General features: G+C 40.4%; 1 protein-coding gene across 4 annotated transcripts in view; it reads right to left on the reverse strand.

The window, feature by feature from the left end:
* Window positions 1-13828, reverse strand: part of LOC120224747 (ATP-dependent RNA helicase DDX19B) — a 64652-nt gene extending 50824 nt beyond the window's left edge. For 2 of the 4 annotated variants that reach the window (XR_005526653.1, XM_039223001.1), the window contains exons 1-5: window positions 11248-11450; window positions 3990-4038; window positions 3027-3080; window positions 2180-2315; window positions 1779-1871 (exon numbers count right to left, since the gene is read on the reverse strand). Coding sequence is in view for 2 of the 4 variants with exons in the window: in XM_039223001.1 (XP_039078932.1) it covers window positions 1779-1871; window positions 2180-2315; window positions 3027-3080; window positions 3990-4038; window positions 11248-11421 (506 nt within the window). In the remaining 2 variants the exon portion in view is untranslated. Of the gene's footprint in view, window positions 1-250; window positions 287-1778; window positions 1872-2179; window positions 2316-3026; window positions 3081-3989; window positions 4039-11247; window positions 11451-13745 lie in introns of those variants that run through there. The other 2 variants (XM_039223012.1, XM_039223021.1) reach the window with 2 other exon arrangements.
* Window positions 13829-14027: the final 199 nt, after the last annotated feature.

Genomic DNA, 14027 nt, shown 5'->3' on the forward strand with positions numbered 1-14027 from the left:
CAATATATTCTCATGAACAGCAATAAATTTGATCATTTATAAGTCAATTAGGCATCCTCAGGTTTATATTAAGCACAATACAAAACAAAACAATCCAGTTTAATTCCCAAATCAAACGACTGCCAGGATCTATCTGCCCCCTCCACCCCCCAAGCCTGGTACATATATAATTTTTTTTCCAGACAGCTGTTATGTCACAGCAGAAATACTAAAGAAAGTCACACTTGCTTTCAAACTAGCTTTTACTCACCATTGGCATCTGGTTTGATTTTCTCTTCCTTAAGATGTAAGTTGCTCAACTAAATGGAAAATATGGAGGGGGGGGAAGTGTCAGGAAAATCACTTAAAACATTTTAATCAACAGAGCCTCCCCAATAAAGCTGGGGAGAAATGAGCCACTCTCAAGACTTATTCATTAGGTTGTTCTGCTGGGCTCCTTTTGTTGGCTAAATGAGTAAGAATAAACAAAATATCTCATAAATACAGCAGTAGAAAAAAACTAGTTATACAACAGCTCAAAATCCACACCTCCTAATTACAATCCCTAGAGAGAATTATAATTTGTGAGTTTGCTTAAGGCCCTGGTTACAAAGACTCTCTCAGTAGAATACCCCTTGAGTTGTCATTCTCTTGTATTCCATACAACAGGAAAATTTTTAAAATACTGGAAAATGCAGTCACACTTCAGACAGAGAACATCAAGGTGGGAGGGCTGCAATGAAAAGCATCTGTGAATAGGCATCAGTTATGTTAGGTATGTCTGAGCCACAGGATGACAACATACCGATATGCATCCTCACATTCAAGTTTGCCTTGTGCTGGAAATCTGATATATGTCTATTTTTTATTGTTTATTTATTTTTGAGAGAGACAAAGAGAACATGAGCGGGGGGGGGGGGGGGGACAGAGGATCCAAACTGGGCTCTGTGCTGAGAGCAGACAGCCCAACATGGGGCCTGAACTCATGAACCGTGATTTCATGACCTGAGCTGAAGTCAGATTCTTAACTAACTGAGCCACCCAGGGGCCCCTGTCATTCTCACTCTTAATTGGCTATTAGCTTTTAGAGAAATCCTCTTAGAAACAACTGGTATAAGTGTTTCTGATATAGGCGTTTGTTGGAATTGGTGATGAAATATTTAAAAAGACAAGTATAAATTCTCTCCAAAAACACAATTGACTTCTTAAAAATGAAGCTTCCTATTGCAAGTGCAGAATAGTCCCTCCTCCCCTGGGTCAGCTGAAACTATTCCAAAGAGAAAGTTTACATTTCTTTAGTGTGTGGGGACTNCTTACCCAATTGCACACATGATAAAATAAAAAATAAACTAAAAAAAAAAAAAAAGGGTACGGGATACCTTGGTGGCTTAGTTGGTTAAGGCTTTGACTCTTGATTTAAGCTCAGAGCATGATCTCACAGTTTATCAGATCGAGCCCCATATCAGGCTCTGTGCTTACAGCATGGAGCCTGCTTGGGATTCTCTCCCTCCCGCACCCCCAGCCCTCTACCCCTGCCTCTCCCCTGCTCGTGCACTTTCTTTCTCAAAGAAATAAACATTTTTTTAAAAAAAGGTATAGATATAGATATGTAAGTTTACATAAAAAGTCTAGAAGTCTCTAAATATTAGTGAGGGGGGCAGATTACGGATGATTTTAATCTTTCCTTGTTGTCTACCTTTTCTAAAATAAGCATGAATTATTAGTATAGTTTTAAAAAATAATAGAATTTTTAAAAATGGAAAATTAAAAATGGGATAGGGTCATATCAGGACACATACGGCTCAGCAAGCATCAGAGGCAATGCATTCTCTTGTATCTTGGATGGACGGTTGAAGCCCATGGCATAGACTCCCTGGAGAAGCTGTGGTTTCCTAGAAAAACAGTTTAAGATGAAAGTCAGCATCTCTTTGGTTGAGGAAAGAAGCCAAATATCTGAGGGATTTCTTTTTCTCTTCCTTACTGTTGTTACACAGTTTATTTACAACTAACAATACTTGAATCGTGCGACACGGAGTGCAATTCACATTACCTTGCGATTTTACTTAACAGCCCATAGCAGCTAAATTCTTTTATTAAACTTGTGTTAGCTAAAAATGTTCTGCTGGGATGAAAAAAATATATACAATAGGACTAGGATCTCTATCTAAAAGGGAGAGTCAGAAAGTAAACAAATACTCACAGCCGAAGCTCCTCAAAGGACTTCACTGAGTAGAGCGGGGAATTGGGGTCCCGCTGCAGGACTTCTACTTGGTTGGTGTTATCGACAAGGTTGCTTCTGATCAGCTTGTTGAGTAAGGACTGAGCAGCTCTGTCTTCTGTCAGGGAAAAAAACAGCAAATAATTTTATTTTATTTTTATTATTTATTTTATTTTCAATTTTTGTTTATTTTCTTTTAGAGCAAAGAATTTTTAAAGGCTATGAAATCTACCATGAGTTCATCTGAATTTACTTGCCATTGGCATTTTAAGCAGTAGCATGTATTTGTGCTAGGACTTTATCATGCAACTGGGCTTCATAGTTCTCTCCAGCATCTATTCCAAACAACCCTCTTTTCTGAAGGTTATCTACTCTTCCTATGTATACCTAAGTATTTACTCCCCAATCTGTGCTCAACAGAAAATTAAAAATTATTAGCTTAACAAACATATCACAACAATTAAAAAAACCTGAAATTAACATTTTGTAACTTGATATCATATAAGCTGTTTCTATCTTGTTATCTATGTTTGATGTGTCCAAATATCATCAACTTTATTAGACAATGGGGATGCAACTTAAAATTTCTTTTGTAATACCCTGTACAAGATAATCATTCAGGGAATGCTGCTGAAGTCCATCAGTGGTTCAAAATAAAATTTCCCTAAAATGTAAACAATGAGAATTCCTTCAACAACTATGCTGAACTTTTATTAGCATTGTGACTCCCATTAAAGTCAAACCAAGTTGGGCATAAAAACGAAGCCATGTAACAATCTATTCTCTTAAGACTGTAGAACCTCATGGGTATAGCTCTAGGCTGTGTTACCTTTCTCTTCTTCATCTGCCTTCTCTGCATTAGCACTGGTCTTGACAACGGCACCTTTATCAGACACAAAGTGGCCGTCATTCAGTATCACATCCCATACCCAATAGCCGAGACAATTCAAATTCTATGAGACACTAGAAATGTACAGGCCTGGGGAGCAGAAAAATAAATGAGGAAACCAAGCCACAGATAAAAACATTTTATTATTCCTAAATAAACAAAGGTATGAAACAATGTTGTTTATATTTCAATTCTTTCCTATTCCAAGTCCTCTCACCATACCTCAAACATTAATGTGACTTTCCCTCATATCATCAATATTTCTGAAATGTTATAGAAAGATGATCACAGCAGGCAATGATCACAAAGCACCTTGATGTTCAACAGAGGAAACCGTATTTCATTAACATATGAATGCTATAATGCCATTAAGATTCTATGCATGTAAAGTACTGATTAATAGAAATGTATATTCAAACAATGTTGTAGATATGAAAAAATATACGGAAAAAGATTGAAACTTTGGAATGAGGTACATGTTCCTACTCCCTCCACCCAACCAGTAATTTTAAGTACATCAACAAAAATTTAATGGATTTTTGGTAGATACGATTTTAGATAATGACAATAGGTTAATTCTCAAGTTGCTCATACTTTGTCTATCTCATCTCAAATTGAGGAATATTATGAAAAACACAACAATTAATCTTTGGCAATATATTCTCATGAACAGCAATAAATTTGATCATTTATAAGTCAATTAGGCATCCTCAGGTTTATATTAAGCACAATACAAAACAAAACAATCCAGTTTAATTCCCAAATCAAACGACTGCCAGGATCTATCTGCCCCCTCCACCCCCCAAGCCTGGTACATATATAATTTTTTTTCCAGACAGCTGTTATGTCACAGCAGAAATACTAAAGAAAGTCACACTTGCTTTCAAACTAGCTTTTACTCACCATTGGCATCTGGTTTGATTTTCTCTTCCTTAAGATGTAAGTTGCTCAACTAAATGGAAAATATGGAGGGGGGGGAAGTGTCAGGAAAATCACTTAAAACATTTTAATCAACAGAGCCTCCCCAATAAAGCTGGGGAGAAATGAGCCACTCTCAAGACTTATTCATTAGGTTGTTCTGCTGGGCTCCTTTTGTTGGCTAAATGAGTAAGAATAAACAAAATATCTCATAAATACAGCAGTAGAAAAAAACTAGTTATACAACAGCTCAAAATCCACACCTCCTAATTACAATCCCTAGAGAGAATTATAATTTGTGAGTTTGCTTAAGGCCCTGGTTACAAAGACTCTCTCAGTAGAATACCCCTTGAGTTGTCATTCTCTTGTATTCCATACAACAGGAAAATTTTTAAAATACTGGAAAATGCAGTCACACTTCAGACAGAGAACATCAAGGTGGGAGGGCTGCAATGAAAAGCATCTGTGAATAGGCATCAGTTATGTTAGGTATGTCTGAGCCACAGGATGACAACATACCGATATGCATCCTCACATTCAAGTTTGCCTTGTGCTGGAAATCTGATATATGTCTATTTTTTATTGTTTATTTATTTTTGAGAGAGACAAAGAGAACATCGGACAGAGAAAGGGAGACAGAATCCGAAGTAGGCTCCAGGCTCTGAGGTGTCAGCACAGAGCCCAACATGGGGCTTGAACCCACAAACCACGAGATTATGACCTGAGCCAAAGTTGAGCACTTAACTAACTGAGCCACCCAGGTGCCCCTGGAAGTCTTAGATTTTAAACTGAGAACAGCCTGGGGCATCATGGCACACTGTATGATCAAACTACCTAGCAATGTGAAGTGGGAATACAAAGGAAGCATAGCAACAAATTCAAAGAAAGAATTATTAGAATTTTGATCAAACACTGCAAATTAGGTATATCCTGGCAGGACTTATCTCCTCTATTAGAATGAAAATACCCTTTTATTTATCAATTAAACCTCAGTAAAAGCTGGGGGGGGGTAGAAAATACCTTAAAGACAGGAATATTTTTACTTAAATTTTTATTTAATTTTTTTAACCTTTATTTATTTTTGAGAGACAGCGCAGGCAGGGGTGGGGCAGAGAGAGAGAGAGACACAGAATCCAAAGCAGGCTCCAGGCTCTGAGCTGTCACCAATGCGGGGCTCGAACCCATAAACCGTGAGATCATGACCTGAGCTGAAGTTGGGCCCTTAACTGACTGAGCCACCTAGGTGCGCCAGGAATATTTTTATTTTTAATTGATCTCTGGATCTAGCAGAAAGCAGGTGCTCTAATCATAAAATATTAAGGGGGCTTAGGACATCATCTAGTGAAGGGTGAAAGAATAAAAATGGCTATTTTTTTTTTCATGTTTATTTATATTTGAAAGAGAGAGATACATAGTGTAATCAGGGGCAGGGCAGAGAGAGACAGACAGACAGACAGAATCTGAAGCAGGCTCCAGGCTCTGAGCTGTCAGCACAGAGCCTAACTCGGGGCTCCAACTCATCAACCATGAGATTATGACCTGAGCCAAATTCAGGCACTCAATCGACTGAGCCACCCAGGTGCCCCCAAAATGGCTATTTCTTAAGGCACCACCCACACCAGCAATTCTTTATGTTTTGAGGTTCATTCTGTCTTTCCTCTAAGTCCAAGAAAGGGGAAAGGCCAAGAGAGGAATGAAACAGTTGTTTATTTTGATGGGTGGTTAGTTGGGATGGAGGAACCTCACTTCTCTATTGTTGCTAACTGAAAAGGAAGTTTCTGGTGTCTCTGTATGCTTTAGTGTTAGGGGACAGAGAAGTAGGGAGGGAACATGCTGGAGGGACTGGCAAGAAAGGAAATTGTCATAAAGCAGTAAAAATCCTTCATTAATTCCACATGACAGCAAACACACTGACGATCAATATGAAGCAACCAGTGCAACATATGGTATATGGCAGGCATTCAATATATTTTAGTCTTCTCTAAGAAGACCCTGCCAAAAAACCTAGTGTAAGTGTAGTATCCGGGGTTGTGGAGAGGGAGAGGGATACAGATTGCGGGGGGGGGGGGGGGGGGGGGGGGGGGGGGGGGAGTAAGGCAGGGGGCAGAGACAGACTATCTGACTTACTGGCAATATTTAAACAGTAAGTTAATAGCACTCAGTCCCAGGGTGATAAATGCTAGCTAAAACAAACGATAGGGCTGAGGTACAAATGAGTTAATTATTAGAAACATCTATTACCATAAAGCATTTTAATTACCAATGATAAAAGGAAAAAACCATTCTCTTGCTGATATATTGTCAAGTTGAAGTTAACAGAGTAACTGGTGTCCCCAAAATGGCTACTGCTATCAACTGAAATGCAATGTATATGAAAAGTTGGTAACAACATGTAAGTGAAACTACACAGGATTCTGGAGAGGTTCCAGCAGAATCTAAAAACATACCCAGGGGGCGCCTCAGTAGCTCAGTCAGTTAAGCGTCCCACTCTTGATTTTGCTCAGGTCGTTATCTCACAATTTGGGAGACTGAGCCCCGCATCAGGATTTTTCTCTGGCCCTCTCTCTCTGCCCCTCTCCCGCTTGCATGCCCTCTCTCAAAAAGTAAATAAATAAACATTAAAAAAACAACAACACAAAACACCTCAGCCTTTCCTTGGTTATAAGGTTCTCAAAGCCTATAAAGCAAGACAGTGAAGTTTGTATTTTCCAGTACAGTGTCAGTGAACTGAACGCTGACATTTATATTAAAAATACAGTTAGTTTAGGGGCACCTGGGTGGCTCAGTTGGTTGAGCGCCAACTTCAGTTCAGGTCATGATCTTGCAGTTCATGAGTCTGAGCCCTACATGGGGCTCTGTATTGACAGCTCAGAGCCTGAAGCCTGCTTCAGATTCTATGTCTCCCTCTCTATCTAGTCCTCCTCTGCTCGCATTCTGTCTCGCTCTCTAAAAAATAAACATTAAAGTCAATTTTAAAAAATTTTTAAAATGTTTTTTATTTATTTTTGAGGGTCAGAGACAGATAGCATGAGCAAGGAAGGGTCAAAGAGAGAGACACCTAATGTGAAACAGGTTCCAGGCTCTGAGTTATCAGCACAGAGCCCGACGCGGGGCTTGAACCCACGAACTGTGAGATAATGACCTGAGCTGAAGTTGGACGCTTAACTGACTGAGACACCCAGGCGCCCCGGCAAATTTTTTAATAAAATAAAAAAAATACAGTTAGTTTAGATACCTTCCTTTGCTCTATTTACTTGAACCAAAAAGGAGAAACCATTTTCTCATGCAACTTCATCAAAAACCATTTTGAAATTAAGCAAAAGGCAAAAAAGCAAAAACATCCACTTTGTAAGATCCATATTCTTTCAATGCCTTTATTATTTTAGTTTTTAAGATGTGTTAAAATAATTGAAAATTATACAGTTACACATTGCATTTTATTCAAAAGCAATTGAGAAAGGATTCTTGAGACAGAAGAAGGAAGATTTAATGGTAAGTCAATTATACTGAATAGGGATTGTCTTCGGCAAAATGGTGAAGTGGAGGACTTGAGTCATACTCATCAGTTTTCTAATCTGTTTGCCCTCCTCTAAACTGGGAGGAGCCACTGAGGACCAAGGAAATAAATATAAACAGAATCTAGTTTTTCTTATCTAAAATCAATAAGGAATGAAGCTTACCAAATATTTAAAATACAGTAACCTTGTACTATACACATCACTGTCACCTGTGTCACACAGTACCTGTGGGGATCCTCAGTGGGAGTTCCATAAGGCAGAGGGTAACAGAGGTGTCTTGACTCATTTGCTCAGTGTTAGAATATTGTGATCTAATTTACCTGTGCATGGTTAAGTAGATTCACTTATCCAGGTTCAACTAACTAATCCATACAAGTAATTTAAAAGATTCCTGCAAAGAAACTGTGAATTATAGATAATGATAAAACAGCTGTTATACGTGTAGCACTTATAATAGACATGTCCATAACTCAACGAGGTAATGATGATTATATCTATTTTACAGATGTGGAAATTGAGGCACAGAAAGATTAAGCAATTTGCCCAAGGTCACATAACTAGTAAACGATGGACCCAGAATACAAATCCAAGTCTATCTGGCTATAAAGGCTAAGGGTTTTTTCTCTGTTTTTGTTTTGTTTTTTAAGTTTACTTTATTTTGAGAGTGAGAGATAGTGAGTGGGGGAGGGACAAAGAGAGAAAAAGAGAGAGAGACACAGAATCCCAATCAGGCTCTATGATGTCAGCACAGAGCCCAGTTGGGGCTCAAAACCACAAACTGCGAGATCATGACCTGAGCCAAAATCAAGAGTCAGACGGTTAACTGACTTAAGCCACCCAGGCACCCCAAAAGCTAAGGTTTTAACCTTTACAAATTGGTGCGTCTCAGAGACAATACTAATCTCATAGGAAATAATCATTTTAGGGGCACCTGGGTGGCTAAGTCAGTTATGCCTTTGACTCTTTCAGCTCAGGTCTCTCAGTTTGTGAGATTGAGTTCCACGTCACGTTCTGCACTGACAGCACAGAGCCTGCTTGGGATTCTCTCCCTCTCCCTTTGCCCCTCTCCTGCACACATTCACTCTCTCTCTCAAAATAAAGAAATAAAGAAATAAAGAATCATTTTAGGGATGATATAGTGGTACAGCCACTTTGGAAAAAATCCTGACAGTTTCTCTAAAGTTAAACATACAGTTATTATACAATCCAGCAATGCCACTTCTAGGTGTACACCCAAGAGAATTGAAAATATATCTCCACACAAAAAACTGTACATGAATGATCATAGCCAGCAGTGTTCAAAGTAACCAAAAAGTAGAAACAATTCAAATGCTCATCAATGGACATTGATGAGTGGATAAACAGAATGGGATATATCCAAACAATGTAATCTTTTTTGGCAATAAAAAGGAATGAAGTACTGACACCTGCTGCATCATGAATAAGCCGTGAAAACATTATGCTAAGTGAAAGTGGCTAGACACAGCAGACCACCTGTTGTATGATTCTGCTTATATAAAATGCCCAAAATAGATAAATCTAAAGAGACAGAAAACAAGTCAGCAGTTGCCAGAGAAGGATGCAGAGAACAGAGTGACTAAAGTTTGAAGGAACTTTTTGGAAGTGGTGGAAATGTTCCCTATCCTGACTGTGGTGATGGTTACACAACTGGATGCCTTTGTCAAAATTCACAGAACATGGGTAAGTTTTACTATATGTAAATTATATCTCAGTAAACTTGACTTTAAAACTGCAGAGGGCCAGAGCGTCTGAGTGGCTTAGTTGGTTAAACTTCTGACTTCCGATGACGTCATGATCTCACAGTTTGTGAGGTGGAGTCCCGCATCAGGCTCTGTGCTGACAGCTCAGAGCCTGGAGCCTGCTTCAGATTCTGTGTCTTCCTCTCTCTCTGCCCCTCCCCTGCTCACAATCTGTCTCTCTGTCTCTCAAAAATAAATAAACATAAAATGTTTTTAAACAAACAAAAACTTTGTAAAGGGCCAGTCTAAGAGATCCAACAGTCAACTAGTAAGAATTCTTGAAAGAGGAGATGGAGAAAAAGGGCAGAAATCAACAATGAAAATTTTCAAGAAAATTTCTCACAACTTAAGGACAAGAATTTTCCATATTGAAAGGAAAAATTCAGTGCCAGCAAAATGGATGCAAATAGATCCATGCCAGACTTATTATCATGAATTTTCTGAATACTGGAGACAAACAGAATATTCTTCAAGCTTACAAAGGGAAAAACAGGTCACATCAGGAATCAGAATGGTCTCAGACATTTCAATAACCAGTAAAGAAATCTAAAAGGCAATGATACAATGCCTTTAAAATTTGGTAGGAAATTAATTTCCAACCTACAGTTCTACATCCAGCCATAATATTATCCAAATGATAGGGCAAAATAAGATTATTTCCAGAAATGCAGTAGTATCTTAAAAATACTTATTTCCCATACACCTCCAGAAAGTTGATGGCTGGCTCCACCAAAGCAAGAAAGATGAAGAGAGGGTATACAAGACAAGAGGAGTGAATCCCCAGAATGAAGCTGAAGGGAAATCTGCCTATTTTCATCCGGACCCCAAAACGAGTTCTGCTCTGAACATAGGGAGAACTAGTCCAAAATGAAACAGGCTAAAAGACCTGGAGGATATTAAGTTAATAGAATACTTAATGTGTCTGAACATCCTGAGATAATCTTAGACAATTAGCAAAGAGCTTGGGGTTGAACTGTTGATAAGCACAAAGAACATGAAGAAAAATTGCAAGGCAATTATAAATTCCAAGAAAAAACAAAAAGTTTTAGAGGAAAGTAAAAGTATCGATAAGTTACTAATAATATAAACATGAAATACTGATCTAAGTTACAGTATAATGAAAAGGTAGGGAATGGGAAAATGTGCATGTGTGGTGGAGAAAGGAGGATGGAGGAAAGAATCAAAATCAGTAAATACCTAAAACTGAAAATTCAAGAACTAGCAAAACATGCTATTTAGGGAACAAGGAGGTCAATGATGTAAGTCATTTTCAAGAGAGCTATTAGTTGTCTCTGGGGAGGAAAATTGGTGGTGATGTAACCAGTTTTTAAAACTATTTGACTCTGAATTATGTGCATATAAATTATAGTCAGTTATTAAAAAAATAAGACAAAGTCCTTCTTCTCAACAGATTCACAGAAGTAAGTACGAACAAGTAGGTTCAAAGCACTATCAGAACTTAAGAGTTTTTAGGGGGGAAGAATTAATTCTACATAGTCACGTTTAACTCGTATCTTGTTTACTGTGCATGAGGCCCAGAACAAAGTTAAGGTGATCAGAGGAGGATTTACTGACTGCTGGGCCTGTTAAGTCGATCATTCATTATCACTAAACTTACACAAAGATGAGTAAGACACGGTGCTAGAGCCCAGGAAGTTCAGAATCCAGAGATGGAGAATGACACAAAGGTGATTATAATCCAGGGTGGGGGTGAGAAGTGCAGTCTACAATCAGTCTTGATTCAGGAAAGACGGACAGGCGGCTGGGCTTTTTATCCCTGGGAGCACTCACCCGCTCTTATGTAACCCAGGAGTCGGATGGATAAACAAAGCCACCTCAGAGTCCTGGCTCCATCCGCCCACGCACTCTATACCCATCCTGACCAAAGTGACGAGTGTCTCTCTAAGGGAACTGATCATCGGCCCAAACTGACCCCTAACCCTTTTACGGCTGAAGCCAACTCACCGATACGGCCGCTGCCTCCTGTTCATCCACCGCAAGGGCCCATGAGTCAGTGGCCATGGTCCCAGGCGCCGGTGGGACGCTAGTGCTGGCGGATTCGCCGGCTGGGGAGGCGCGATCGTGGGCTCTGGGGGGTCGCAGCAAGCCCCGCTCCAGCCCCACAGAGGGGGAAGACATTCGCTCTGGCGCTGGGGACCGGAAGCGGCGCGCCGCAGTGACGTCGGAGTCTGCGCCTGCACGACTCTCCCCACTCCAGCTGCAGCTTACGCCGCCTTCGGACCCCTACCCTAACTCCTGTTCAGCTCACATTTTCTTATCTAACGTCCAGAAACACAGACTGAGGTAGACAGTTATCTGAAAACACATTAGCTTCTGCCAACTGGCTTTCCAACCCACGAGCAAAACCACATTCCTGCCCAGCACGCTGACACCGCAGCTCGTATAGATTGAATGTATCATCAAAGCAATCGTTACAGATACAGTAGTCACCAAAATGCATATTGAAACAAGCACATCTTCTTCAGGGTGGTCATTTCAGTGCCCAGGTGTTGGGAATCAGCCATGTCAAACGCCATTTGGTTAAAAATTTGTCCAGCAGACTGCAAGCATTACACCTTCAAAAAGACTCAAGAGAAAGTGCTAGGGAAATGTGTTCCAGGTAGAGGATAGAAACAAGAAAGAGCAAGGTTTGTGTCTGAAGGACACGATTTCTGTCCATTTCTGTGGGGACTGATAAGAGCCAGGGATGAAGAAATTGGTAGGAGGTAGAGGCAAAGGGCCATGCAAAGCATCTTACTGAGCAAATGAGTTCACTCCAGGGAACCCTTCCCCATCTGGCAGGACTTTTGAAGTTATCTGTGCCTGGCTTGGAATCCCAGCGCTCCCATGTTAGAGTTGAATGGTTGGGAGAATTTTTTTAAAGGAAAAAATATCTTGAGCTTTTAGAAAAGTTGAAGTAAGGATTAAGTGTGGCACTCGCTTTCTCCTAACTGGAAACAAACAAGGTCCTCTCCCCTTATTCACTAGAAAGAAGCTGGGCATTTCCCTGCAACCCGAATAAACGAATCCCTATTTCTCTCTTTGCCAAAATTCCACTTCAGTAAATTAATTTCAAGCAGTAGCAGGCTCGGTGGAATTTTACCTGCCATGAGTAAGAATGTTTGCGAAAGGGTAAAGCATTTCCAGGCAATACTGTATTTGACATGATTCTTTTTCTCCTGCACCCTTTAGGGGGTTAATTTGGTGAAGTTTTCTTTGAAATTTATAGGTGAGGATGTGCAAAAAGAAAAAGGCAAATACACATCCAGGGAAGACATGACCTACATCTCATCATGTCAGAAGCAATCCTGGGAATATTTTGCCAGCAAAATTATATTTATCACAGGGCTAAAGGAGGTTAATGAATTGTTTTAAAGTTTAATGAGGTTAAGGGGCGCCTGGGTGGCTTAGTCGGTTAAGCGTCCGACTTTCGCTTAGGTCATGATCTCGCGGTTCGTGGGTTCGAGCCCCGCGTCGGGCTCTGGGCTGACTGCCAGCTCGGAGCCTGGAGCCTGTTTCAGTCTGTGACTCCCTCTCTCTCTGACCCTCCCCTGCTCACGCTGTCTCTCTCTCTCTCCTAGAAGTAAATAAAACATAAAAAAAAAAATTAAAGTTTAATGAGGTTAAAAAAGAAATCTAAAGTGCAGGACTGTATATAATAGGATCCACTTGTGCAAAAAATACCTCTCATATATGCTTGTACATACTATAGAAAATGTATGAGATACAAAACTGCTAACAGTGACTGCTTCTAGTGAGGGGCTCTAGAAATCTGGGATGGGAGAAGACTTCCTTTTCGTAGTGTACACTTTATACTCTGAAATTTATTTTCCATTAGCATGTTCTTAAAATTGTGAGCATTTCAGACAAACAAGAAAGGGAATAATATAATAAACATCTAGATTTCCACCTTAGGGCTTAATAAGTAAAACAATTATCATTTGATTGAAGCCCTCTGTATAGCCATCCCAAGAGACAGCAGCTCTCCTAAAGTTGGTGCTTATCTTTCCCATAAACGCTTTTAGAATGAGTTGCTTTTCTCTATTAAAACAACAACCCCAAATCTTAATAAGCGTCAGGATTCTACACTCTGTCTCCACTGCACACATCAGCACAATGAGAGACACGTGCTAAGAAGCAATCTGGTGTCCAAAGTGGTGCATTGAGAGAGGACTCAGGGTCCTAAGAGCAGCTGGATTTGAATTCAGCCTCCTGCATTTACTCCCATGTGACCTCAGGCAGCCTCCAACTCCACTGAAATCATGGTAAGTACCCACTGCACGGTTCAATTATTCAATAATCACAAGGTTAAGGCCTTTGGGCCAGCGGCTGTCTTATGGCGAAGGTTTGATATAAATATTAGCTATTATTGCTATTCCTGTCCCTCCCCTCCAGGGGTGAAGGTGAGGAAGACGCCTATATGTGTTAAAAAGGGTCTCATTTCTAACCTCAAATATACTCACGTCGCCTACAGGCAGGGCGAGCGGAAAGCGCCGTAGGGCGCGGCCTCGGATGCGGCCGGCAGCCCCGGCCATCGCCGCTCAGCATGGCGGTTACCTCGGTCAACGGCCACTCACTACCCCAGCTTCATTGGCTGACGTCTAGTCCAGCCAGCCAATCAGCAGAGAGGACGGCACAGCGTTGGGCAAGCGTGCCCAGGTACATATGGGTGCAAGGCTGATGGGTGCAAGGCTGGGTCTAGGCTCCAGCAAGGAGGTTCTTTGTGTGTTGAACGTTGTCATTTT

Source organism: Hyaena hyaena, unplaced genomic scaffold, assembly GCF_003009895.1.
Source record: "Hyaena hyaena isolate Hyena2069 unplaced genomic scaffold, ASM300989v1 scaffold_18, whole genome shotgun sequence".
NCBI classification, from domain to species: Eukaryota; Metazoa; Chordata; class Mammalia; order Carnivora; family Hyaenidae; genus Hyaena; species Hyaena hyaena.